A 25,547-nucleotide genomic window follows, 5' to 3' on the forward strand; every position below is an offset into this window, starting at 1 on the left:
AGTTTTTCTTACAACAAGGAATAGAAATAACTTTGTATTAATGAACTGAAACAGACGACAGCATGGCATGAAGGTATTCACAAAAGCCAAAGAAAAATCTTCAGAGGGCACTTGCATATTTTTATTTACAATAGAAGAGGGAAAGGAATAGGGAAAAAGAAATAATATTTATTGAACACTTAATGAGGTCATGCCCACAGGGGTTAGCACACTAGCTCAACCAAAGACTGTTAGCTGGCTCACAGCAGGGAATCAGAGCTTTGTGGTACCCAGGAGCAGTGCCCAGTCCTTTACAAAAGCTACCTTCATATACATATTTCATTATGCATAGATCTGTATGTGATGGCATTTATTTTCATATTCTCTCTTCAGACATTCTTACTACTTGCTGGCTGTGTAAAACAAACTACTGCCCATCATTTTTCATTGGATATAAATAAAATAATTTACACATAAGAATAAATGCTTGTCAAATATTTTGAATTTGAATAAAAAGGAATTTCAATATCTTTCCATCCAATCTATTGTCAGTCCTAGGTTTTAAATGCTCTCTATCGACTCAGTATGCAAACTCTTAGAACTATTATTTTTTCTTAAACAGACCATTTTTGACATCCATTTTCGGGTAGCAGAGACCCAAATAATTCAATATTTACACAACCCAAAGATCTAGATCGATCATATCTGATACTACAAGAAAGAAAGAAATAATAGGAGAAATCATCTTGAAACAAAGCCTTCTAGGATCTGACACCTAGTGTTATATTTGCACAGACATAGTAGCTAATTCCTTTTTCAGAAATATTTACAGATATCATTAGAGATGATAATTGTGCCTACTGGCATTAGCTCTAGAGTTTTCTCCCTGAAAAAAAAATACTACCACTATTCAAGGATGATTAGTTTGCTGCTCCTGAAATGTATCACAGTGCTCTAATAACTCCCTCTTCATAGGCCATTCAGAATTATATGAGACAATAAAAGCATAATTAAAGTTCATCGATGCCAGCTGAGACAGTGGTGAGTATGTGAATAAAAAATAAGATTTCCAGCGTGATTATTTCAATGTAAATGATTGGGTCTCAGAAATATTTTAGATCTCCTAGCTACTGTTTCTAAGAATGCTTATGAGAAAAAGTAATCAATATTGGAGGGGAGTTATAGGGAAGATAGGATTTAGAAAGTATTTCAAAATTGCAGTCCTGAGTATTTCAAAGATGATGGTCATAGTGAAAGAAAAATAATCTTGTAAAACAGTTTGCTTTATTTTAATTGGCTCAGGGGGTACATTTAGAAAAATGAAAGGCCGAATTAACTTAGACTAATAAGAGCAGGTTCAGGATAGACTGCTGATTACCAGAGGGGGTGGGAAGTGGTGAAACAGGTCAAGAGGATTGAGAGTACACTTCCGGGGATGAGCACTGAGCAATGTACAGAACTGTTGAATCACTACATTGTACACTGGAAACTAATATAGCACTGCCTGTTAAAGATACCGGAATTTAAAAAGTAAAAAAACAAAAGAATAGGTTTGTGGATCATGAGAGCTAGAAGGAGGTGTTCAGAGGGCGTCTTGCAGAACTGAAGCCACTTAGGCCTTTTCAAATCTCAGCATCTCCTCAAAGGCTCCCAAGGCCCATGACACCCTTGATTTGTCCCATATTCATTTCTGATGGCATTCATTTCTAAGGATAGTGGTGGATCTCCCAAATATGATGCAGTTATTTATTTTCCAGCTGCATACACTGAAATGCTAGGAAGGGGAAGATTTTATCCTAATGAGGAAATTGGGGAATATTGCTAAGCCTAGTGACCCCATGATCTTAAATGTGCAAGAAGTATATTAGGACATTTTTGACACCGCAGTAAGCTCCAGTACCCAACAGTGATGCCGCTTTACTCAATCTCATTAAATGATAACGTTCCATAGTATTGAGGTGAGCTAACAGAAAGTACGGGCTTACATTCCATTCCCTCTTTTCCATTCTGTGCCTCACTCAAAGAAGAAAACAGATACTTGCCCTAATTCCATGAAATGTTTTGGTGCACGGTGGGCAAGTGTTTGCTAGAAATAACTAATCTGAATGTTTCCTCTTAAGTTTGTAGGCACAACTACATTTTTAAAATTAAGAGGTTTTTTGTTTTTGTTTTTGTTTTTGTTTTCTAAGACTCTTACCTCAAAGAGGATTCTCTTTTCCCATGGGAAAGAGAAGACTAGATCACCTATTTATTTCTCATTTTATATACATTTCATAAAACCAGAGATGAAAGGATATGTTTTATTCTGTAGGCATGGTGCCCGCCACAAAGCAGGAGGCCCACGTTTTTATTGACTCAGTGAAGGAGTGGTAAACAGGGAATGACTTGGTAAATCAAATCTGACCACAGAGACTGGGAATAAATACATACAGTTAAGAGGCAAAGGGGATCTTAATTATTGAAAAGTTTATTTTTATTATGTATACACAAATGCAATTTTCAATACTATTGGGACAAATGCTTGTTCTGATGTTGGGTAAGAAAGTAACCTTGCTCAAAAAGAATTGAGCTCTGGTCTTTTTCCTGCTTTCTGAACTAATCTAAATAAAGCTCTCAAACCCCAGAACGTCCTCCACACCCCGTCTAATGTCCTTATGGGACTAGCCCATTTTAGGTAGCAGCACTGCCATGACCGCACAGATCCTAGCATTTCCTCAGAGACCTGGGATTTCTGCTGTTTTTGAACCATCAAAGTTCTTTTCACTTGGGCTATAGCTCCTACTCACTTAATTCCTGATACCTGCCCTGAATTCTTAGTTGCCATCAGGGACCCTTCACCCTCACCTCAGTAAATCAGCTGGACTGGGGAATAGGGTGAGGTGGCTAATAAAATTCTTGTCAACTGAAAGTTGCACCAATTAAACAGTGAAAACAGCCTAGGAAATTGCTGTATGGGTATAGCTGGAACCCGATTACCTCCAGATGATTATGACCTATACAAAGTTTTACTAGTAATAAAACATGTATTGCTAATCTAATAGCCAGTCAAGTTAGCCAACATAACAAACCATTGATTTTAGCCAAGTGTAAAACCTGGAAAGAAAAACATTTCCTTTTGGAGATAGTCATATTATACTACTTTATTTTGTCTAATTACCTTGGGCTTCTTTCATTTTTTTTCTTTAACTTTACTTTTATTTTAAAACCTATCTCTAAGGGCACCTGGATGGCTCAGTCAGGTGAGCATCCGATTCTTGGTTTCGGCTCAGGTCATGATCTCAGGCTTGTGGGATCAAGCCCCCCATCAGGCTCTATGCTAGGCTTGGAGTCTTCTTGGGATTCTTTCTCTCCATGCTTTCTCTCTCTCTCTCTCTCTCTCTCTCTCTCGACACTCTTTCTAAAATAAATAAAATCTTTAAAAAAAAAAGCCTATCTCTCATTGTGTAATCAAAATAGTTCCATTTGGGCAGCCCCAGTGGTGCAGCGGTTTGGCGCCGCCTGCAGTCTGGGGTGTGGTCCTGGAGACCCGGAATCGATTCCCACATCTGCTTCTCCCTCTGCCTGTGTCTCTGCCTCTCTCTCTCTCTCTGTGTCTATGAATAAATAAATAAATAAAATCTTAAAAAAAAAAGTTCCATTCATTTATAGAGTAGTAAAAATATATAAAAGCACAAAATTTGAAAAATAGAAATGGGTAAAAAATATTACTAGATATAATTATGGATTTGCACAGGGGCATCTAAACAGTATCATTTGCACCATAATTTATAGTAGCAAGATAGAACAGACAACATGGATCTGTTAATATGGTGTAAGTACAAATATGGGTTGCTCTCTACAATACAGTAAAGAAAACAGAAGTAAGGTGTACTTATGACAGTTTGTATAACATATGGTGATATGTTACCATTTGTGTAATCAAAAAACGATAATCCACCCATATGTACACATATGGAAATGCTCATACTTAAATATCTTGATTATATAAGCTAATTGCTTCTAGCGTGGGTTGCTTGGTGCTGCAGGACTGGGATGGCATATTTTTCACTGTAAACCCTTTGGTACCTTTGCTACTGAGCCATGTAAGGAGATCAGCTATCAAAAAATTTTTAAACAATAGGTATTCCTTCTTTTTTGAATTGTTTATATCCTTTCCTCATTTTTCCTTTGAATTTTTGGTCCTATTCTTTCATACTGACTTTGAAGAATGCTCTGTAGATTAAGAAAATTATCGGGGATCCCTGGGTGGCGCAGCAGTTTAGCGCCTGCCTTTGGCCCAGGGCGCGATCCTGGAGACCCGGGATTGAATCCCACGTCGGGCTCCCGGTGCATGGAGCCTGCTTCTCCCTCTGCCTGTGTCTCTGCCTCTCTCTCTCTCTATGTGTGACTATCATAAATAAATAAAAATTAAAAAAAATAAAATTATCCAGTTTTCTTTTTTTTTTCTTCCAGTTTTCTATCATATAAAGTTGCAGATATTTTTACTTAGTTTCCAGGGGTTTTTTTGGCTTCATTTATATATGTCTCTAGATTTTTGCCTTATAGAACTTTTAAACTTTTATATGGTCAAAGAGATCAATAGAGTTGATCCTCTTTACTCACAGGTTCTATATTTATATGTTCACCTACTTGACAGAATTTGTTATCCCAAAGTCAGTACTCAGCACTTGCGTGATGGGTCACCAACAAGCCTGCTTATAGGGCAGCAAAAATTTGGAAAAATCTGAATTGCCTGAGGTGCCCCTGACCAGCACCTTGTTTTGGTTCTCATCCTATCAGCAAGTGTCCTTTAGGTGGTCTGTTTACTGTCATTTTTTAAATTTTATTTATTTATTTATTTATTTATTTATTTATTTATTTATTGCATTTTTATGCTCTGTTAGTGACTTCATGGTGAGCTTAAGGCTCAAGTGCTGGGGTGGGGGCTGTGAGCTGTGGGGTTGGGTGGGGTTCCTAAGCCGAAGATGGCTATGACGAGCCTTATGGACAAGATCTATGTGTTCAGTACACTTTGCTCAGGCTTGAGTTACAGTGTGCTGGCCTTGGGTTCAATGCTCAAGAATCCATCCTATATAGTAATAATGTGTCTTCAAACAGACATACTCATGAAACAGGTTAGGGACTGATTTGTTGACAAAAATGCTGTAACTGGAGGTTCACAGGAACCTTGATCCTGCATCTCCCCGAGGAGTCGTAATTCAGCATTCGCGAAGTCAGTGTTCATGGCAATTTTTACTAACTTAACATAGGTACTGTGAGTAATGACAACTGGATTATCTTTTATGATTTCTGACTTTCCTTGGTGTTACATGTAGAAGGGGCTTTTGCCTCTGAGGATATTTTAAAAAATAATCTAGTTCTCAGTCATCTAGTCCTTTAAAGATTTCATTTTCTCATACTTCAATCTTGGCTTCATTTGGAATTTGAGGAGTAAGGTATGAGGAAGAAGCATGTAATTATACTGTTGTCCTAAAGCCACTTACTGAATGGCCTCTTTTTCTTCTAACTGATTTTAAGATTCTGGTACTTTGCTGACACTGTGGGCGGTGAGAGTTCCAAACTCACTGTATCTTCTGAAACCACAGTTAATTTTTAGTAGTTGACATGATAGAGATATTCTCAAAGTCTCTCCATTTCTATCTGACATGCATTCCTTTCCCACATTCCACACGGTTCATATACCACCTCTAATATGTTAAGAAGCCCTGGACACATGTCTGTTTGTCTTCCTAATATTTAGAGTGAATGTTTACAGCAAATGTCAAATCAGAAGGAATTTGTAACTATAGAATTATGACTCTTCTGGGCACAGTCTGTATGCAGTTTCTGGAAAGCAGTTTTAGGTGGGCATGCCTCCAGTGGGAATCCCATCGTGTCTTGAACCTTAGTCTTAAATCTACTGGGTTGTAGTTTACTACTTCTTGATTCAGAAAGATATGAGCCAAAGCCCTCCAGGCAAATCATATCCAATTAAAGATATGCTTACAGTGAAAGACCTCCAGAATAGTTAAGGGAAAGGATCTATGAAACTAATAAGAGGTTACAGGACTTCAGCAATCCCACAATTCTGGCTTTTCTGTAGAAGGCATGTGAGCCACCAAACAGGATTGGCAACTATGAAGAGTTATCTAACTTTTAACTAGTCAATTTCACCCTCAGTCATTTCTGTCCTGATTTCTTCAATAATGCCAGGTCAATTTTGTTGGTCGATGTATGCAGAGGTGTTTGAATCTGAAAAGGAAAAGCACAATAGACTATATTTCAGACTACATGGCACAACCCCGGGTTACCTATGTCAGCAATGAGGCTGCCCGGCTTCTGCTCTTGGAGGAACTGGCGGACGCGAGGCCATGCTTTGCTCTGCAGGTCGCTGAAGTATGGTGCGGTGCTCTCATACACATCATGCACATGCTGCTGCTCCAGCTGGGCGGCTTCATGGTCCATCCTGGGAATGGGGCCACCCCAAGAAATGCAGGTCAGAGTCTGCTCCAGAGGTAGCCAGAGGATGCAGATTTCCTAAAATTTGGGACCTACTGCCACCAAGGCCATACCATCCTGACACTTTTTTTTAAGCTGCAAAGAACAGGGGCACCTGGTTGGCTCGGCCGTTAAGCGTCTGCCTTTGGCTCAGGGCGTGATCTCGGAGTCCTGGGATCAGGTCCCACACGGGGCTCCCTGCATGGAACCTGCTTCTCCCTCTGCCTGTGTGTCTGCCTGCCCCCCTCTCTCTCTCTCTCTCATGAATAAATAAAATCTTAAAACCCAAAACAATAAACTGCAAAGAACAAAACCTGCACTGTAACCCTGCCATAGCTGTCCAAAGAGTAGTAAATGTAGAGTTTTTTTTACCTGCACATCTTCAGAAAAGAATGGTTTGGAAATGAGCCAGTCATCACAAATTCTTGTGCAAGATCAATTCTTCATTTTGGAAGCATATATAAAAGACTTACGAAATGGTTCTCTCTGGATAAAATCATTCTATTTAATGCTAAGTACATTTTCAATTTTTATAACAGGTAGCTCATCACTCCTGTCCAATCACAAAGCCCTAGTTATTCTATCTTTTTAATGTTCTGGGATTCCAACCCTTTCTGTTTCCATACTGATCCTGCTTTAAAGAAGGTGCTCATCTCTTGCCTGAATTACTTCCATGGCCTGTTAATAGGTTGGTTTGTTTGTATTTGCTTTTTGGCCCTCTCAATCCCTTCCCTTATGCCACGACTGTTTTTATAACACATGAATCTACTTGTGTTGCTTTCCGTCTTGGACTTCTTCAAAGGCATCTTACAGCTTGCCCGGTCAAGTTCAGGTGTCATAGGGCATTCAAGGCTCTTTCTGATCTGGCCTTAACCTACCTCTTGAAGCCATTTGTCGCCACCCTTCCTCAGCACTGGCTGCGTTACTCAGTGAACCATGGTTTCTCAGTTGCAACATTCTCTCCCATCCAGGGCCCTGAACAGATGCTGCATTTTACCTGGCTAACTTTGCATTCTTGGCACACATGTCACCTCTTCCAGAAAGCCTTGTCTGACCTCTCATGCAGGACTGGGCAATCACAAAGGAGTGGAGAAACATAAGAGTAATCTTAGAGGCCTCTGCTGTGTTGGGTTTAATCTTTTAATTATTCTCTTGAGGCATGTGAGTGAAGGAAAGTGGTCAGGGGCTCAGCATGTGGCTTTTACCAATTAATGTGAAAGTATCCTCGATCATTTGAGAACCCTACAGGTGCGTATCAGCTAGTTTGATCCCTCCCATTGTACTCCTGTGTGTCCCATGCATACTTCTACAGATCCAAAGGGCTATGATAGTTTATTTGATATTTTCCTCTAGCCCTGGCTGGAAGATCCTCGAGATCAAGGGCTTATTTAATGCTGAATCCCCTGGGGTTTGCACACAACATACCATCAATAAGTGAACAAACACAACCAGAATGGAGCCTAACCCTGAGTGCAGAGGAGGGTACTGGCTTTGGTAGAAGAAGGAGTGACTCTGGTGAGTGTGGGAAGAGAGTGGCCTTACAGTCACAAGCTTGCAGATGAGAAAGGGACCTGAGAAGGGTGCATCTCTAGACAGCCTCTGTCCCACTCTCCACCCTCCATCCCCTCATCACTTCAACCCTGGAAATTAGGAAGCACTTGAGCAAGGCAGCGTCTAATTAGTAACTGCAAAGTACCTTCCCTTCTTACTCCCCTTTACATTTAAGCAATATCTTGTGGAGGGATACACTTCGAGACTGCATAAATATCTTTTCTCATAGGCTCATCCACCAATTTTAGCATCCTATCCATTGGTGGTTCTTGCCCTAAACAGTTAATACTACAGTTATCACCAAATGATGATAGTCTAATTCCATCATTCCTTCTCTTACAAGGAAGAGCTTTTTAGGATTTACTCTTAAAAAAACAAATTAGCAGTAGACTATCCTTAATTACCCTGGACCTGCCCACAGCCCCTGCAAAAAAATCTGGCAAACTCCTAACAGAGTACAAAATTCATTTGTGAGGTCTGACAAAACTTCCACCCAAACTGAAACAGCTTATGTTGCACTCTCAACTGGAATTTACAAAGTAAACATATGGCTGGCTATGACTGCCTACACACCAGAAAAACCCAAACACTGAGTGCTTTTCTTTTTAATCAAAATCTCCGTAGACTTAAGTCTATTTAACACTTTTTCCACTCAAGGAATCTAATCCAGCAATGCAATTTTGAGGAACCCTAGAACAAATAAATTTACTTTCTTGTACTTGCACACATTAGGCAATTAACATAAACTCGATTATCTTCAATCTGGCTCCCACTACAAGCTAAGAATTTGTAGTATCTAAAGAGTACTCCTTGGAGACCTTCCTCTGAGTCCTCTCCCAAATTGGTTGGCCTGTGCCATACAGAGAGAGATATTTTAAAGTGTGTGAACAATGTAAACCCATTTTGTTTTTATTGTATTTTACAGCTGAGGTTATAGACTGCAGAATGAATAGCTGACCGTGAAACTGATTTGTCGAGTTGGGGCTCTCCAATGTGTGACATTTTTAACACTGGATTTAAATTTCCTGCAATATTTTCCATATGAATTTTATACATCAAGGCAAATTCTTTGTGAGCTAGGTAATGTGATTAAGCTAGTGGGATCAGTACTAAGAGCACAGGGTTCAAGGTGAAGCTAGGGAGATAGGATTTGGTTTAGCCAGGCTTCTTAACCTGTGTGCTATCAAGTTCTAGGCCCTTGTAGCTAGCCTTGTTGGTGAGTCATGAAAGAAGGCAAAATAATTTGAAAGGGAAGGAGAAGTCCGATGAAGTAATGCACTGAAAATTCAAGGAACTAATTTAGGTTTTACTTTGAGTGCAATGGAAAGTAGAAAATAGTTTTTAAATTGGTAGATGGGTTGGGGGGTAGGTAATACGATTGGATGTATAATTTTAAAAGATTGCTCTAGGCCTATCTAATTCTAAGTAGACTAGAGTAGCTGTTGTTATTTGTCCAACCAAGTTCACCACCCCCCTTATTCTAATAATTTGTATCTTGTCCTCTTGGTCACAGAGGCCAAGAGGTCACAGGCATGTGACGAAGGCCTGGCCAATCATGGTACCATATTCCTGGACATAATCATTGGTCCAAGGTGGGCAGGTGATATAAGGTGAGCCAATTAGAGTCCCTCCTGGAGATATCTCCGTGTGGCTTTGGGGCACCTGAGTGGCTCAGTCAGTTAAGCGTCCAACTCATAACTTCAGCTTAGGTTATGATCTCAGGGTTGGGAGATAGAGCCCCATGTCAGACTCTGCACTGGGTGTGGAACATGCTTAAGATTCTCTCTCTCTCTCCTTCTCCATCTGCCCCTCCCTGCCCCATTCCCACACACACACACACACACACACACTCTCAAAATAAATAAAAATAAAATTTTAAAAATAAAAATAAAGAACCAGTGGCCTGTCTCTTGCATCACCAGTGGTAGAAAGAAGAAAGATCAGGCTGCCCTTGACTATCTTTCCCTCACATGGAAAAGACCTGTCTTCAGGTAGAAGAGAATGAAGTCAGGCAAAGTAAACAGATGAGAGAAAAATGCAGAGAGAAAAAGAACCACAGCCCACAGAAAGTCCTGGTTCTACTCCCTGAGACTTTGGTTTTTACAGTCCTGGGGGCCCGATACTTCTTATCCTACCCAACTCAGGGTCAGTCAATTCCCCTTATGTACTTATGATTGTTGGGTTTCTGACCTGACTACCACAGGAGTCCTCTCTAATTCAGCATTACTTCTTATACGAAGAGCTTGGGTTTTTGTTCTGCATCTAGCTTGTATTCCTTGCAAAATGGAAGAGAGGAGAGAAAGTGATAGAAAAGTAACAAGAGAGGTCAGTCGCTTGATGTGCTTTCCCATGGAGAGAGGAACAAAGAGAAGGATCTCAGCAATGCTTCTAGCAACAGGGTCATCATTAAGAAGTCACCAATATTTGGTTGCCCTGTTCTGAGATAACACCTCTCCATCCAATTTCATTCAGGCAAAGTCTGAATTTTGTCCATTAAATATGATCAGAAAGATGTAGATTGTGTTTGGGCAGAAGCTTTAGGAGCCAGTGGGTAGCTCCAGTGCTGTTTTGCATGTCTCTGCAAAATCATGGAAACAGTAGCATAGTCCCCAAGCAACTGCTCTTGATGGGCAGACAGTGTGGATATTTTAAGCCAAAAAAAGGGGAAATAAACAGCTCATGTAAGAAATGTTGAACAGGTAACAAAAAAGTAAAAATTATCAATCATATTCTATTAGAAGTTACCTTGTTACTTTGTGAGTCAGTCTTTTTCCTTCATAAATATTAACATTTTCCTTTTTACTACAGATGTAACAAAACTGGGAGAAAACTGAGACAGTACTGCATTCCGCTTCTTAAAACTTAATTTATTATTGTGAGCCAAGAAGCTACTTTTGTCTCTGGTTTTCTCCAAACTTCTCAAGTATAATTTCCTTCATCCAGTAAATGTCACAGGACCCTAAATGTTTCAGAGTCTACAGAGTACTATAATGACTTAAGCAATGCAACCGGATTCTGGACTCTAAAGAAACAATGTAAAATATACAGATTTGGTTAGCCCGTAGTATCTAGCACTAACTAGTCTTAAATATAATAGGTATAACCATGTTTAATGAGTAAGTGAAAACTGAAACTCCAGCCAAAGCAACAATATTTTTAAATTATTTTAACAGTTTAGGAATAATTGACATATAACAAACTGCATATATTTAATGTGTGTGATTTGATAAATTTTATACAAATGCATGTGGGGAACCATGAGACAATTACGATAATGAACATAGCCATCACCCACAAAGTTTCCTTCTGCCCCTCTGTAAGCCATCCCTCTCACATGTCAGTCTTTCCTGATGCCATCTTTCCGGGGAAAAAAAAAAAGGGTAGAGAAGTGCACATAGAGACATGTCCAATACTCACAATTTCACATGCAACTTTGAGATCTGAAGTGAGTACCAAAAAATGAAATACTTTTAATGATCACTGGCAAACTGTACACATATACCACACACACGTATAAATAGTAAAAATAATTCAGAGGAGCTGAAAAGGCTTTCTGAGAGATTTTCCTAGTATCTCATCAAGGAGATGAGACACTGCCCTTGACCCCCAGAGAACACAGGGAACTCTGAGAGGCCTTGTTTAGTCCCCTGGAGTGGTTCCTTGTCCCCAGGGAGGCGTCACCAGAGCTGCAGAGTCTCAGGGCAGTTCCTATAGTAACCACTCCTAGAAAGGCAGCTCCAAGATTAGGATCATAAGCTCTAAGCTCACAGCCCAGTGACCAGAAGGGATCTGTCTTTTGTTTGTGATGGGAACTTCTGTTAAATTTTATCCTGAGTTTCTTTCCACACCACTATTTTCTCCTTCATGTTTGGCTCAATGGAAAATGCACTCATTTGTTTTCTTATTTAATTGTATCCAGATACCTACCTACTGACTACATTTCTGAATTAAACCCTCTTTCTAGGAGGTCAAACAATAAAACTTGGAGGAAAAAAGAGCTTCTATATAACCTTGGGCTAGGTTAAACTTTCTTCAACAGAAAGACCTAACCGTAAAAGGGAAAATAAATAAATTAGACTATATTAAAATTAAGATATCCAGGGGCACCTGGGTGGGTCAGTCAGTTGAATATCTGACTCTTGGTTTCAGCTCAGATCATGATCTCAGGGTGGTGAGATCGAGCCCTGTGTCAGGCTGCATGCTCAACATAGAGCCTGCTTAAGATTCTCTCTCCCTCTGCCCTCCCCGCCGCCCCCGCTCACACTCCTCTTGTTCTCATTATCTCAAATCAATAAATACGATCTTTTAAAAAAATTAAGACATCCATAGGAGAGTGAAAATTCAACCCATAGGATGTGAAAAGATGGTCATAGTACATACGTCTGACAAAGGATCTGTATCCAGAATATGAAGATTTCTTCCACATTGTCAAGCAAGAGACAAACAACTCAATATAAAAATGGGAGAAAAAAAACCCTCAAAACTTCACAGTGGGCAGGAGATGAACAGGAAACACACAAAAAGTGCGCATCTTCATTCCTATCAGGCAACTGCCGATTAAAACCACACCATGATACCACCACCTACGCAAGAGGATGGCTAACAGGAAAAAGACAGAAAATGCCAAGTGTTGGTGAGAACTGGGAGTGTCCAGAATCCGAATATGCTGCTAGGAGAATCGTAAATTGTGTCAGCCTGTTGGGAAGACTCTTTGGCAAGTGACAACTAAGCCAAACATATGCATATCCTGTGGCCCAGAGATTGTACTCTTTATGTATGTGTATATGTATCCAAAAGAAATGCATACATATGTTTACCAAAAGACAGTCACACTCTTCAGAATAGCACAGACCTGGAAATGTCTATCATCAGTTGAACAATCAAATAAATTGCCATGAGTTCATACAAAGAAATACTGCCGGGTAATAGAAGGAAGTCTGTGACTATATGCAGTGAGATGGCTCAGTCTCATAAATAAAATGTTAAAAGAGAAGACACAAAAGAATACGGAGTGTAGGATTCCATTTATGCAAAGTACAAAAACAGGTAAAGCAAACCTGTGTCATTAGAAGTGGAATAATGGTTACCTGGGGGCGTAGGAATTGCAAAGGGGGGCACTGTCCCGGGGTGTGGGTAATATTCTATTTCTTGATCTGGGTCCTGTTTACATGAGTGCGCTTATTTTGTGAAAATTCATCTAAGTGTACATTTGTATGTGCTCTTCTGTGTATTTCGATGTAAGAAAACCCTTTTACTTTCAGACAATTGTCCTACTATGAACTTTAAAGCATTTTAAAACCCACAGCTGAGCAGAATATCCTTTCTCAGCTGTGTCCTGCCATTGCCAGGATGAATGAATGCTATTCGGTTAGTGCCTTCTGGGGGATACCTAGACACCGGAGATTACTAGGGTCAAAGATGAGTTATGGTACTATTTTGAGGCAGTATTCCCATGAAATTAGATGATGTAATAATATATACTCTTATATACAACAGGAGAAACTGTTGAGAGAGTTTTTAGCTCAGAAGAAATGTAACTGAGGATTTCCTGGTCTCTTTTTTCTTGGAATAAAACTATAAAAAATTTTAAGATCATAAAAAAGACCTGAACAAATAATGATAAACCCAGTGCTTGGGATGTTCACCCAAGCACTGTGACTTCAACAACCACACGCCTCAAGACTCTGATTCACAAATAACCCTTATGCACATGATATAGGGAAATGAACTGAGGGTTTCTTACTAATTTAAATAAAATAATGACTCATGCCAGATTATCCAGTGACCCGTGAAGAATAAAGTCCATTTGCTCTCAGTAAATATGTCATATTAGGGCAGCAGGTTAGCAACTAATTGGTCTGTGGCAAGAAAAGAAACTCACTTTACTAGTCCTAGATCCATGTGCTCACTAGATATTGAATAGCTTTACCTAAACATCCAATGTGAAATTAAAGATGAATTATGTTAGCCACAGCCTCCAAGTAGCACAACTACAATGATATATGAGGATTACAGATCTCAGTAAGTGGATGGGAACAGAAATTATATAAAGAATCCAGGAAGGGTGCTATCTTACCTTTAGCCTATAACAGCACGCTGGTCCTACTCTTACTTACTATCATTCTCTAATTACCTTGTTGTTCTATTGTGACTGTTACTCATTAAGATAATTCTCAGATACTTCAATGCCTTTTTAGAAATGTTTGGACAAACTGAAATTTCCTGATTTATTACTCCTATGTTGATCAGCTGGAATGTTTAGGCAGCTGTTTCTGTGGCTCTCTGCAAGTACACTTACTGGAAAAACCTGCTGAGCTTATGGGAGAATAAAATCTTTCAGAACGATTTCACAATATTTATAAGCTTTAGAACCAAGGAAACAGCAATGTGGAGCCTAATTGAAAGGTGGACGGTTAACCTCCTGAACAACACATACATAATAGAAGAAACAGGGTTCCCCAAAAAACAAAGAAGGAGCCAAAAATATATGCTAATACAGTTTTTCTTTTTCTTTTTTAAAGATTTTATTTGAGAGAGAGAGAGAGAGAGACAGTAGGGAGAGGAGCAGAGGTAGAGGGACAAGCAGACTCTGCGCTGAGCACAAAGCCCAACAGGCGGCTTGATCCCACAACCCTGTGATCATGACCTGAGCCAAAATTAAGAGTCAAGATGCTTAACTGACTAAGCTACCCAAATACCCCTACAGTTTTTCTTTTTAAAGAAGCAAAATGGAATGATGAGGGAAAGAGGAAAGACACCAGGGGAAGAAAAAAGAAGGATGGGAAAAAAGGAAAACAAATATATATTGAATGATTATCATGTGCTTCCTATATGTTAAGGTAAAAGAAGCAAGACACAGCAATGGGAAAAATAGACAAAAATCTAAGAGTTCTAATTTTATAGGGATAAAAATAAGGAAGAAGTGATAAAATATGTAATTTTATGATTTTATTAATTAATTTTATATATATTCCATTAGGGCTCAGAACTATTTACATTCTAATATTCATTGTTCATAGAATGTATTACCATTAATCATTAATAGAAATAACACTGACAACTTGTAACTACAACTGAAATTTGCTTGAACCTTTGTATTAAAAAATTGAAGTTCAAAATAACACCAAAGAGGCTTAAAAACCCTTGCTCTAGAAGTCTAGAATTGTGGTATGCTGGAGTCTAATATATTATGTTCATTTGCAGTGTAACTGGAAATTGTTAAAAAGGAAATTGTCTGTGAGCCCTGCTTGTATGTAAAATAATGTATCACCAAATGAATGCATGGAGAAATTCAGATCCTCACCTTAGAATTCAATTAAATTGTACTTATAAGAAGTTTCAAAGACTGACCAAAGCTGGGCAATCCACCATGTTTCCTAAAGCCCTGCTGGGGCTCCTGGGTGGAGCAGTCCGTTAAGCATCTAACTCTTAATTTTGGCTCAGGTTGTGATGTCAAGGTCATGAGAGCAAGCCTCGCATCAGGCTCCGTGCTCAGTGCAGAGTCTGCTTGAGATGCTCTCTATCTCTGTCCCTCACGCTTGTGCTCACTCTCTCTTTCTAAAATAAATAAATATTTTTTAAAAATCCCAAACACCTCTTTTCTGGCTGGAACCATGGAGGGTGCAGAAGAGAAGAAAAAGAAGGTTCTTGAAGTGTCAGAAACCCTTAATAAAAAGTGAAGGAATGTCACAGAGTTGAAGATCAAGCATCTGAGGAAAAAAGTTTGCCCAAAAGATGCTTTGAAAGGCAAGGAGGAAGTTTATCTATGAAAAAGCTAAGCATTACCACTAGGAATACAGGCAGATGTACAAAACTGAGATCTGAATGGCAAAGATGGCAAGAAAAGCTGGAAACTTCTACGTGCCTGCAGAACCCAAATTGGCATTTGTCATCAGGATCAGAAGTATCAATGGTGTGAGCCCAAAGGTTCGAAAGGTGTTGCAGCTTCTTTGCCTTTGCCAGACCTACAACGGCACCTTTGTTAAGCTCAACAAGGCTTCCGTTAACATGCTAAGGATTGTGGAACCATATATAGCCTGAGGAGAGGGGACCGAAACCTGAAGTCGGTGAGTGAACTGATCTACAAGCATAGTTATAGCAAGATCAACAAGAAGCGAATTGTCCTGACGGATAACACACTGACTGCCCGATCTCTTGGTAAATAGGGCATCATCTGCATGGAGGATCTGATTCACGGGATCTAAACTGTTGGAAAACAGTTCAAAGAAGCAAATAACTTTTTATGGCCCTTCAAATTATCTTTTCCACGTGGGGTATGAAGAAAAAGACCACCACCTATTTTGTAGATGGTGGAGATGTTGGGAACAGGGAAGACCAGATCAATAGGCTTATTAGGAGGAAGAACTAAGATATCTCCCATGATTATTTTTATAATCTGGTCAGTTAATAAATTACTACTTTCAAATGGAAAACAAACAACCAACGCTGTTAACCTGCCTTTCAGGGAGAGTAGCAAACTTGAAAATTCTAACACAGCCAAGGCATAGCAATCAAATCACTTCAGGTCACCCGACGTGTTTGAAGATCTGACTGCTAAGGAAGGGGAGAGAGGGAGGGAAAAAGGACTCTGACGTGTGAACCCCAAAGCATGAAGGCACAGAAGTATTGCTGGAGGTAATTTCCAGCAATAATTTGTTTTAAACAGTAAGACGTTAGTTTGAAAGAGCAGAGGATCTGGCAAAGGTAGGTGTGAAAAATAATTTTGGAAATTCGAGATTCTGTGGAATATCTGATCTCTCCCCAAACCTGAGGCCGTATACTTATGATCATTATTTGCAATCCCAGACATTTTAGAAATTAAATACATTTTATTTTATTAATTAATTAATGTACTTATTTATTTATTTGTAGAGAGCAAGTGGGGAGAAGGGGATAGGGGAAGGAGGAGAGGCAGAGGAAGAGAGAGAGAATCCCAAGCAGACTCTTGGTTGAGCAAGGAGCCCAACATTGGGCTCAATCTCACAACCCTGAGATCATGACCTCAGTTGAATGAAATCAAGAGTCCTATGCTTAACTGACTAAACCATCCTGTTTATGCTTAACTGTCTAAACCATCCGGCAACCATCTCTGAGTGCTGCAGAGATCAAATACTTTTTATTTTTTTATTTTTTACAATTATTTATTTATTTATTCATTCATTCATTCATTCATTCATTCGAGACACAGAGAGGCAGAGACCTAGGCAGAGGGAGAAGCAGGCTCCACATAGGAAGCCTGATGCAGGACTCAATCCCAGGACCCCAGGGTCATGCCCTGAGCTGATGGCAGATGTTCAACCACTGAGCCACTCAAGTGCCCCAAGATTAAATACTTTTTAAAACTTCTGTTTATTCTCCTTTCCTTTGAGGAACTGCTCCCAGCTCAGACACCACATGATGCTGGGGCCTGCCGGTCCTGTAGGCCGGGGACAGTCACTCTCTCTCCCCAGGGATCACATTTCATAGGGTTGAAAACCCTTCAGGGGTCTCTATGTTCTGCAGGAAGAAGCTTGTACTCCTCAATTCAACATTCAAAGCCCTCTACAACCTGGTCCCAGTCTATCTTCCCAGTCTTATATCCTGGAACCACCATATCTCAAATTGTCAGCTTCTACCTGAAGACCTCTCTTCCCCTAAGTGGGTCTCCTCCCGAGTGTCTCATACTCCCCTGGAAAACTGATGAGAGGTCATTGGAATCAAATCACTAATGGCACAACCCTAAAGTAAAGATCTTCAGGTTCCTTCCAAGTGTTGCCTTTCCTGAGGTTTCGTTTGTAGCTCTTTCTTCCATTAGCTACTTATACGCTGCCCCAAAACCTGTCCTTCATGTCAGAGGAAGTATGTTTGGTATTTGCTGCCAACAGACTTTATTAAAGACTTGGATGTGTCTTCATGACCACAGCTTGCACCTTGGGGTGCCACGGTGGAAGAGTCACGCTGTGGCCCTGAGTTCCTGACAGGACTTGCCACTGCTTGTGGTACTAGAGCATCCTGGGATGGCAGGGTCATGTAGGAACCAGCACTAGCCTAAGAGATCAGAGTTGTGGTACTACCATGGCCATCTTTGCTGTTTCTTCCCCTTTCTTTCTGTAACCACCACAACCTAATATCTGAGCTGCTTTTACAGTTTCCAGGCTTTCTGTTTCCCTTGCCTTCCTCCCACTCCCCATATCTCATATATCCATAAAGGTGGGAGTTTGCACCATCCTCCATTAATCATCACTTGCTGCATAATGCAAGACACTGTATGTTCCTGTGGTAAAAATGACTGCAGGGATCACACAGTACATGTGTTACTACTGGCTTGATGGCTGCAGCTTGTCACTTTTCTTCCATGAACCCAAGGAAAGCAATTTAGAATCTCTGTTCCATGCCAATTCTGGATAATTTTCCAGATAATGGATAATAGCCATTTCATAGGGTTGAAAACCCTTCAGAGGTCTCTATGTTCTGCAGGAAGAAGCTTGTACTCCTCAATCTGGCATTCAAAGCCCTCTACAACCTGGTCCCAGTCTATCTTCCTAGTCTTATATCCTGGAACCACCATATCTCAAATTGTTAGCTTCTACCTGAAGTCCTCTCCTCCCCTAACTGGATCTCCTCCCCTGAGTGCATCTCATACAGCTCCTCATTCAGATCTTTGCTAAAGCCAATAGACTGTTCTCTGTCATCTGAAATGCTCCATCCCCTTCCCCCTTCTAAAATCTTACCTGGCCTTCAAAGTCTAGCAAGCTTCTTCCTCCTCCATAAAGACTTCATGGGAAGCCATAGATACAATCCAGCATTCCCACTCTTTTTGTATTCTGCATATTTATTATCTGTATCACTCTTAAAACATTTCTCATGGTGCCATCTTGAATTCTCAACTTTGTATACATGCCCAACAAGACTAGAAGCTCCTGGAGGGCAGGAACTGGTCTGTGATCTGTCTTTGTCTATCTCACAGTGCTCAGGATACTGCTGAACACAGAGCAGTCACCCAACATTTAACCGTAGAACCAATGCATTGATGACCTGTTTCTTAGCTCCTTCTGCAAGACAACAGGACTTTACTCCAGACAAACTGGTCCTCAAGTCTTTGGTCAGAAATCATAAATGCCCTGCTGAGGACCAACATGCACTCAGAGGAAACAGGGCTAGGACCAAGCTCTCCTGGTTGTGTTTTTATTTCATGATTTCCTGCCCTGGCCGAGACCTGTTTTCCATATAACCCCAGGCATGCAGAAGTCCCAGCTTTGTATCTAAAAGCAAACACAAGCACTGTAAATTATTCTCCCATTATAAATGCCACAGAAGACACAATATTAAAAAAGAGAACATAAAACTCTGCTTTAAATTTTTAAAGACCTACTCAAATTGCAATTCTAACATAACAGTTCGAGTTGGTCAGGATAGTTTGAAGACTTAATAATAAAATACATAGGTTGGTTTTTTTTTTCTTTACCTTTCAATCCATGATCCTTCAAACTTAACATCTGCATATTATTTTCAAGTACAGGTTATACTGCAAACTTTTGTATGCTAACAACCGTCATTTAACAATAATGCTCTTCAACTACTAGAAAAGTATTTTGCTCTCTAAAAAACAGTAGGTATATTCTGGTCATTTTAACGTACCCTGTACAACTATTTTCAAATTCTTTTTATCACCTAATACAAAAATAAACTCCAACTTGCTTTATATCACATTGTCATAAATTTAAAATTATAGGGATTGGGACTAATGAGGTTTGCACAGTATCCCAACATGCTCATGTTATCTGAATTGCAGTAAAAGCTGAAAGCTACTAACCTGAGTCATCTTGTGATTACAGGAAAATTACTTCTTGAATTGTGAAGCATAGCAATTTCTACCCTCAGAGAGTGACAGTTTTTGCTCATGACTTTCTTAGAGTGTAATGTAAATGAAAAACAGTAGAGTTAAATCAAACAGCAGGGTCCTTCACATGATGAAGCACTTTGCATGAGTCTCTGAAGGGAACACAGGCCCTATTCGGAAAAACACAAACACTAGATGTCATTTTACATAATGCAAATATTGAACCAGCTACAGCCCAGGTTGACCTCTTGACCTATGCATAAATTACCCAGGGATGAAGGGATTAGAAAGAGCTGTGAATATGTGGAGTATGCCAGAACTGTAAGAGCTATTTCTGAATTAATTCCTAAGCTTTCTATAAAATATACAGTACTTTCTCCCAAAATTACATTGAATGATCTCATCTCGTTCCTAGAAAAATTACAAGCATTGAGAGTCAACTCTGAATCCCATGGTTTAAGGAAACAAATGTATACTACTTAAGACAATATTACTAAACTGCATTAAAGCATTCCAGTACAATTTAACTACTCAATATTTGTTCATAATATCAGTTACTTCCATACCACTTTGAGAAGTACTCCTACTTATTCTTCATTGATCACATTTATTTTCTTTTTTCATAATACATTGGGTCTGTCATGAAACACATCAGAAGACTCTTCGTTACTAGAAAAAAAAAAAAAAAGATGGGCCTTGTATGCCAAAAAGCACTTTGTAATGTAGAAGTCTTGGGGTATAAAATGAAATCTGGAGAGATGCCTGGTGTGGTAGGAAAAGCCGATTCTGTAAAACCTTAGGACCTGACTCCTTATCTGTAAATAAAGCAAATAGTCCTTATATCTAGATCACAGTTCTCAACCATGTTCCCTAGTCTTCAGATTCTTTGTATGTAAATTTCACTGCCACAAACCGTACCTCTTATATACAGTGATTCTCAGGATGGTGGGGTGGCTTGCAGGTAGCTTCCCCTAACCTCCCCTGCTCTCCATCCCACACCAATCTTGGTCCCTACCTAAGAATCACTGATCTGGGTGTGCTTTGGAAATTTTATTTTGGGTCTTCAGAATATGCCTATACATTTAAACCCCAGTTGTCCCTCAATCATATCAGGTATATGATCACTGGGACCCCCAAGAGTTGACCTTTTAGGAAGCACATTTAAGAAGGGTCTTGAAAGAGCTATTTGTCATAGGATCTCATCTTCCCTCATGCAATTTTAGAGTGAGCCTTTATTGTAAAGGAGATGATGCTTGTTCACTGAGCCCCCATGTTGTCCCGAAAATAAATGCTTTCTCCTTGGATCCATGCTTGCATACCCTGAGCTAGGCACTCAGTGGAGTGCCAACTGGGCTATGCACCTTTCCTTCAGGAATTAGTACCTAAATGAATGAACCTTCTCAGATATGCTCCTGAAGATGAGTCAGTAAGAGTAGCCAATGAAAGGAATTGTAGACAGTGCAGAAGGCATCTGTGAGCTACTTGGGTGGGAGCAGGGGTGAAGAAGCTTTTCTATATGCCCAAATCATAGCTTCAACACATATACATATAATTGACTTTCTTTATATTTACTAAATTATGATCCAAATTGTCCCCTGTTGAAAATATATGAATCATTTTATTTTCTCCAATTAGTTGCTGGGCAAAGACAAAATAAGAGTATATCTTTTAAAATGTTGAATTCAGATGAGTCCTTTTACAGTATTAGCCTTATATCTCTGGAGTAGTTAGTATTAAAAAACGTATTCTCCTTTTCTCCTGAATATGGTAAAACATCTCCTAGGGCAAAGATTTGTAACTCATACCTTCTGAAATTGAGATTAGCCATATGTGTATTTCCTAAAGGGGGTCAGCACCTCAACTTATGGGTTAGGGGCAAAGCCAGTTTTGAGATAAATAAAAATTCTGTAACATCTGTTCTTTTACACATTCAGTTATACTCAACAAATATTATTTAAGCCTCTTGCACATGTACGACACTAGAGGTAGAGATAAAACAATGTGCCCAAAAATTAATATGGGAAACAATACAAAGAAATAGAAAATTAAAATATGGCAGAAACTTTACTTTGGGGATGGATATATCCTGAGAGCTTCTAAACCCCCAAACTTATGCTGTACCTTATTTAATCCTAATAATCTTATGATATTTATAATTAACCCCATTACAAATTACTAAACATCACAGTCTTTTAGGTCACTTACAAGTTTTCAAAACCACAAATGCCAAGGACCAAATCCAGTGTAATGAATATCCTGATCCAGGTGTGCACAGGTGCTACAGGAGCACATAGGGCAGGAAATTCATCTAGCCTGTAGCAGGGAGATGCAGTGAAGGCTCTTATGCAAGGTTTGCATCCAACCTGGAATTCAGAGGACAGAGGGCAGTCAGATAAAGGGGGAGTGGGTGTTTCTAGGCATAGGAAACAGCATATCCAAAAAAAAAGAAACAAGACCTATTATATTCTTTTTGATGAACTTCAAGGAAACTAATAACAGTAATAGACACATGTGCACACACGCACTCATAATTTACTGTTATCTGGGCCATTTTAAGCATAAAACATATGTTAACTCATAGAATCTATGCAATAACTATACAAAACAGGAACTAGTATGTACCCCATTTTACAGGTAAGAAAACCAAGGCACAGAGAATATTAGTGACTTTCCAAAGTTACAGAGCTAAGAAGTGGCAGAGCCAGGATCTAAACCTAGAAAGTTAGATTCCAGAGTTCACACTCTTAACTCTCCATCTTGGGGGAGGGAGAAAGGGCAGGTGGGGCTGGAAGAGTAGGTAATAGAACACCCAGGGCTTAGTTTAGCATTCTAGGGAGTTTGGATTTTACCTGAACATAATGAGGAACCATGAATTATTTCAACAGGAGAAATGACAAAATTTGATTGAAGTTTTAAAAATTTCCTTTGGGGGGATCCCTGGGTGGCGCAGCGGTTTAGCGCCTGCCTTTGGCCCAGGGCACGATCCTGGAGACCCGGGATCGAATCCCACGTCAGGCTCCCGGTGCATGGAGCCTGCTTCTGTCTCTGCCTCTCTCCCTCTCTCTCTCTCTCTCTCTCTGTGACTATCATAAATAAATAAAAATTAAAAAAAAAATTTCCTTTGGGAATATAAAGTAATGACCATAAAATTACTCCCTGGATTTGAGAAAAGAGTGGAAGACATGAGTGAGACCCTTAACACAGAGATAAGGAATAATAATAGCAGAGATAAAGGGGTCAATAAACAAAATGAGAAACAATACAAAAGACAATTACATGCAAGGGAAATCCCATAAGGCTACTGGTGGATTTTTCAGCAGAAACTTTGCAGGCCAGAAGAGGATGGCATGATCTAGTCAAAGTGCTTAATGGCAAATATCTGCAGCCAAGAATACTCCATCCAGCAAGGCTATCATTCAGAATAGAAGGAGGGATAGAGTGTCCCAGCCAAACAAAAACTAAATGAGTTCATGACCACTAACTAGCCTTACCAGAAATATTGGAGGAGACTCTTTGAGTGAAAAGACCAAAACTGACAGTATAAAAGTAGGAAAAAGAAAAGCAATAAAAATGAATATTTCTGTAAAAAATCAGTCAAGGAACTCACAAAATAAAAGGATGCAAAATGCGACACCATATACCTAAAACATGCAGAGGAAAGGAGTAAAGAATGAATCAAACTTAAATGACCATCAACTTAATATAGACTGCTACATGCAGAAGAGGTTAAATTAGAAACTTAATGGTAACCATAAATCAAAAATGAGTAATAATACACAAAGACAAATCTAAATATATCACTAAGGAAAACCAGGAAACCATGAAAGAGGGGAAAAAAAGAAATGATCAGAGAAAAACTTCAGAATTAACCACAAAACAAATCATAAAATGGCAATAGACACATATGTATTAATAATTACTTTGGTTTTTTAAATTCATTTTTATTTTTTAATAATTACTTTGAATATAAATGGACTAAACACTTTAAACAAAAGATGTAACGTGACAGGATGGATAAAAAAATAAGACCCATCTACATGCTGTCTACAGACATCTCACTTTAGACCTACAAACACCTGTATATTGAAAGTAAGGTAATGAAGAAACATTTATCATGCAAATGGATGTCAAAAGTAAGCCAGAGTAGCAATACCTATATCAGACAAAATAAAATTTAAAAACAAAGATGTAACAAGAGACAAAGAAGGACATTACATAATAATAAAGGGGACAATCCAACAAGATACAATTGTGAATATTTATGCACCTAATATAGGAGCATCCAAATACATAAAGCAGCTAATAACACACAAGAAGTAATCAATGGTAATACAATAATAGTAGGGGACTATAACACCTCATTTATATCAATGGATAGATAATCAAAACAGAAAATCAATAAGGAAATAGTGGCTTTGAATAACACATTGAACCAGATTAATCTAATAGATATATTCACAACATTCCATCTTCAAAACAGCAGAATACACATTCCTTTCAAGTGGACCTGACACATTCTCCAGAAGAAATCATATGTTAGGCCACAAAACAGTCTCAACAAATTCAAGAAAACGGAAGGCATGTCATGCATCTTTTCCAATGACAACACTATGAAATAGAAATCAACCACAAGAGAAGGTCTGAAATGAACCCAAATACATGGAGGTTAAATAGCATGCTACTATACAATGAATGGATCAAAAAAATTTCAAAAAATACATGGAAACAAATAAAAATGAAAACAAAGATCTTTGGGTGCAGTGAAAGCTGTTCTAAGAGGGCAGTTTACAACAATACAGGCCTACCTTAAGAAGCAAGAAAAATCTCAAACACCTAACCTTGCACCTAAAGCAGCTGGAAAAAGAAAACAAAACCTAAAGCCAGCCAGAGAAAGAAAATAATAAAGATTAGAGCAAAAATAAATGATATAGAAAATTTAAAAAATAGTAGAGCAGATAAAGGAAACCAGGAGCTGGTTCTTTGAAAAGATAAAATTCATAAACTTTTAGGTGGACTCATCAAAACACAAAAAGAAAAAAATTCAAATAAATATAATTACAAATTAAAGAGGAGAAAACAACCAACACTGCAGAAATACAAACAATTGTAAGAGAATATTATGAAGAACTACCTGGCAACAAATTGAACAACCTAGGAGAAATGGATAAATTCCTAGATACATGTAACTTATCAAAACTGAAGCAAGAGAAATTAAAAACTTGAATATACCAATTACCAGCAAGGAAATTGAATCAGTAGTCAAAAAACTCCCAACAAACAAAAGTCTAGGACCAGACAGCTTCAGAAGCCAATTCTACGAAATATTTATTGTTTAATATTTTTTCCCTTTAGTTTTTTTAACTTAAAATTTGTTAGTTAACATACAGTGCAATATTCATTTCTGGAGTAGAATTCAGTGACTCATCACATATATACAACACCCAGTGTTCACCACAGCAAGTACCCTCTTTAATACACATCACCCACCTAGCCCATTTAAAGAAGAATTGATATCTATTCTTCTCAAACTATTCCAAAAAAGAGAAGAGGAAGGAAAACTTCAAAATTCATTTATGAAGCCAGAATTACCCTGATACCAAAACCAGATAAAGACACCACACAAAGGGGCACCTGAGTGGCTCAGTCAGTTAAACATCTGCCTTCAGCTCAGGTCATGATCTCAAGGTTCTGGGATTGAGCTCCACATCGGGCTCTCTGCTCA

At 39.0% G+C, this 25,547-nt stretch overlaps 1 protein-coding gene and 1 pseudogene across 6 annotated transcripts in view; one reads left to right on the forward strand and one right to left on the reverse strand.

Moving 5' to 3' along the window:
- TRMT9B (tRNA methyltransferase 9B (putative)) overlaps positions 1–25,547 on the reverse strand; it is a 71,347-nt gene that overhangs the window by 14,318 nt on the left and 31,482 nt on the right. For 5 of the 6 annotated variants that reach the window (XM_077848973.1, XM_077848972.1, XM_077848975.1 and 2 more), the window contains exons 2-5: positions 22,031–22,188; positions 20,392–20,494; positions 19,799–19,995; positions 6,270–6,424 (exon numbers count right to left, since the gene is read on the reverse strand). In XM_077848973.1, the coding sequence (XP_077705099.1) occupies positions 6,270–6,423 (154 nt within the window). In that variant the 5' untranslated portion in view covers position 6,424; positions 19,799–19,995; positions 20,392–20,494; positions 22,031–22,188. Of the gene's footprint in view, positions 1–6,269; positions 6,425–19,798; positions 19,996–20,391; positions 20,495–22,030; positions 22,189–25,547 lie in introns of those variants that run through there. The other variant, XM_077848976.1, reaches the window with a different exon arrangement.
- Positions 15,621–16,375, forward strand: LOC144284434 (large ribosomal subunit protein uL30 pseudogene; annotated as a pseudogene).

The sequence above is a fragment of the Canis aureus genome, chromosome 15, assembly GCF_053574225.1.
Source record: "Canis aureus isolate CA01 chromosome 15, VMU_Caureus_v.1.0, whole genome shotgun sequence".
In the NCBI taxonomy this organism is placed as follows: domain Eukaryota; kingdom Metazoa; phylum Chordata; class Mammalia; order Carnivora; family Canidae; genus Canis; species Canis aureus.